The 3,280-nt window shown below is 41.3% G+C and overlaps 1 protein-coding gene across 1 annotated transcript; it reads left to right on the forward strand.

The window, feature by feature from the left end:
- Positions 1-1,627: 1,627 nt before the first annotated feature.
- Positions 1,628-2,616, forward strand: LOC135465931 (uncharacterized). Its single transcript, XM_064743313.1, has 2 exons — positions 1,628-1,870; positions 2,119-2,616. The coding sequence occupies exons 1-2, from the start codon at positions 1,628-1,630 to the stop codon at positions 2,614-2,616; spliced, it is 741 nt and encodes a 246-aa protein (XP_064599383.1).
- Positions 2,617-3,280: the final 664 nt, after the last annotated feature.

Consider the following 3,280-nt stretch of genomic DNA (forward strand, 5'->3'; position numbering starts at 1 on the left):
AGAGAGTAGAGGCCAGTGTCGCCTTATTAGAAGACAGTGGCATCGGTTCCTGTCTTAGTAGAGAAGCCCAGGTCGTGGCAAGCAACATCAGCAGAAGACATCTTGGCTTAAGGACCAGATCGCTTTTGTCCAAAGCATCTGTCCGTTTGTTGGAGCTGTGGTATGAACAACACATCGACCACCCTTACCCTACACCCTCTGAGACTGAAAGTTTGGCTACAGCAGGTGGTTTGACACAGGAATAAGTTAAAAAGTGGTTTGCCAACAAGAGAAATCGATCAGCCAATACCAGGTCCTTAACACAAATTGCAAGTGTTAAGAGGAAGCGGTCCATGATGATGTAGTGTGAAATGTTTCCCTTTATAACTGCGGTGCTTTACTCTCTTTCTAATAGTGCTATAATTTTATATGTTTCTTCATGCAAAATGGAATGAATATTAAAAACAGTTGAGTTAAACATGATTTTTGTCTCCTTGTCATTACCAATACCACTTTTGTGAAAAGTGCAACACCGCCTACTGCAATTTTCACAGGTGAAAATTGACGATGGCTGGATTCGAACTTACAATACAGTTAGTTCATCAAGCGGTATAATTTAAGGAGTATATGTGAAAAACTGCTTGCTCCTAAAGAAAATTCATAAAATGTTGACAGAGTGCTTCAAGCTTAATTTGATGTTGCCACGTTGATAATAAGTGTGTGTTTGAGTAATTTCCTGCTTTTATTCAACGCCAGCGAAAACGATCAGGAGGAACAGATTGCAAAAACAATCAATAGTCAGATTTCTCCACCTTGTTTTATTGTATGCAAACACAATTCTACTGGTTATCAGACTCAGTATTCGTCAGCTCTTTGAAAGGCACAAAGTGTGGTAGCGTACCATTTTAAGCCATATTAAATGCAAAGATTACGAAATGGCTTTCACTGAAAAAGAAATAGATCGAACTGTTTCAGCGGTCAAAGAATTACTTCTTTATGATTAACTAATAAAAGTCGACGTCGTATATGTAAAACTTGGAACAAGCGTCTCACTTGATCTAAAACTGTGGTGTGAATATTGAGAAAATGATATAATCCACTTACTTTTCTGACGCCGCCTAGACTTATGGAGATATCTTCTCTGTTAAATGAGATCGTCTCATCGCTTGAAGTAGACGTATTGGGATAGAATGGTTTCATCACCTCTGCTCAGCCTTTCAAGTAGACGCATTGGGATAGAATAGGTTCGTCACCTCTGCTCAACCTTTGAAGTAGACGTATTGCCAGAGAATGGCTTCATCACCTCTGCCGGCTACACAGTTAAGACCATTTAAAGAAAGAAGTCGGTCGCTACACTTTACCCCCCAGGCGGCCCACCCTTGTAGCTGAAGATGTAAAATCTGATACAGCTGCTACTGGATTAACGCCCTAACAATTTTAAGACGCCAAACAGCAGGAAAGGTGAGCATCAGTTCACAAGAAACCATACTTTTGGTTGATTCCAAATATCGTTCACCACAGTGGCCAATCAAATTGCTGCCTCCTACCCAGCATATAAGACACGATTTGCTTTAAAACTTGACAACACTGAGCTTTACGTGTCACACTTCCAAGTGGAATTTAACTAAGCACAAATCGCTGAAGCACTATGGCTTTTTCTAACGCCTCAAGTAACCAAAATGTTTACTCTAACTTAGCTACAGGTGTTGAGAGGACTATCTCCAAGGATGAGGATGGTAAAGACACATTGCAGACTCTGTGCGACCTCGTCGGTATATCGTCACAGTGCACCTCGACTGAAAATGCCAAAGATGACATTAAGACTGAAATCCAACCTGTCTACGTCGGCGATAATCACCACTGTGGAGTTGAAGAATCAGCTCAGATCACTGTAAGGACAGAAAGTTGTCCGAGTCCCGTAACAGAGTGTCGACCTGGCGATTATTTCCCCTTCTCTTGGGACTGCCCCGTTTTGCAAAACCACACCCTTCCAAACGACTTGAAAACAGCCCTGGAAATGGAATGTCAGGAGAGGTGTTTGCCCGTCAACCTCTTTCACAGCGCCCTCACGTATCCTTGTGAGCCTGTCTTAGCCAGAGAGACTTGTTGTGTAGACTGAGCAAACTCCAACCATTTCAGCCGGAGAGGGTCCGAGAACTGCAAGACTTTTACAAGTACCAGACAGCCTTAGTTGAGACTGAAAGATACCGAAGTCTCATGCTAGGCGACGCACATCCCCACTTAAAAGTGCTCCTTAACCAGTACTACGACCAGGAACTTGGGTTGATAATAAAGAGAGTAGAGGCCAGTGTCGCCTTATTAGAAGACAGTGGCATCGGTTCCTGTCTTAGTAGAGAAGCCCAGGTCGTGGCAAGCAACATCAGCAGAAGACATCTTGGCTTAAGGACCAGATCGCTTTTGTCCAAAGCATCTGTCCGTTTGTTGGAGCTGTGGTATGAACAACACATCGACCACCCTTACCCTACACCCTCTGAGACTGAAAGTTTGGCTACAGCAGGTGGTTTGACACAGGAACAAGTTAAAAAGTGGTTTGCCAACAAGAGAAATCGATCAGCCAATACCAGGTCCTTAACACAAATTGCAAGTGTTAAGAGGAAGCGGTCCATGATGATGTAGTGTGAAATGTTTCCCTTTATAACTGCGGTGCTTTACTCTCTTTCTAATAGTGCTATAATTTTATATGTTTCTTCATGCAAAATGGAATGAATATTAAAAACAGTTGAGTTAAACATGATTTTTGTCTCCTTGTCATTACCAATACCACTTTTGTGAAAAGTGCAACACCGCCTACTGCAATTTTCACAGGTGAAAATTGACGATGGCTGGATTCGAACTTACAATACAGTTAGTTCATCAAGCGGTATAATTTAAGGAGTATATGTGAAAAACTGCTTGCTCCTAAAGAAAATTCATAAAATGTTGACAGAGTGCTTCAAGCTTAATTTGATGTTGCCACGTTGATAATAAGTGTGTGTTTGAGTAATTTCCTGCTTTTATTCAACGCCAGCGAAAACGATCAGGAGGAACAGATTGCAAAAACAATCAATAGTCAGATTTCTCCACCTTGTTTTATTGTATGCAAACACAATTCTACTGGTTATCAGACTCAGTATTCGTCAGCTCTTTGAAAGGCACAAAGTGTGGTAGCGTACCATTTTAAGCCATATTAAATGCAAAGATTACGAAATGGCTTTCACTGAAAAAGAAATAGATCGAACTGTTTCAGCGGTCAAAGAATTACTTCTTTATGATTAACTAATAAAAGTCGACGTCGTATATG

The sequence above is a fragment of the Liolophura sinensis genome, chromosome 5 (assembly GCF_032854445.1).
Source record: "Liolophura sinensis isolate JHLJ2023 chromosome 5, CUHK_Ljap_v2, whole genome shotgun sequence".
NCBI lineage: Eukaryota > Metazoa > Mollusca > Polyplacophora > Chitonida > Chitonidae > Liolophura > Liolophura sinensis.

Coding starts and splice junctions, on each gene's coding strand:
- LOC135465931 (XM_064743313.1), top strand. CDS start 1,628: ATGGCTTTTTCTAACGCCTCAAGTAACCAAAATGTTTACTCTAACTTA. Junction 1,871..2,118: donor AAGAATCAGCTCAGATCACT/GTAAGGACAGAA, acceptor CAACCATTTCAG/CCGGAGAGGGTCCGAGAACT.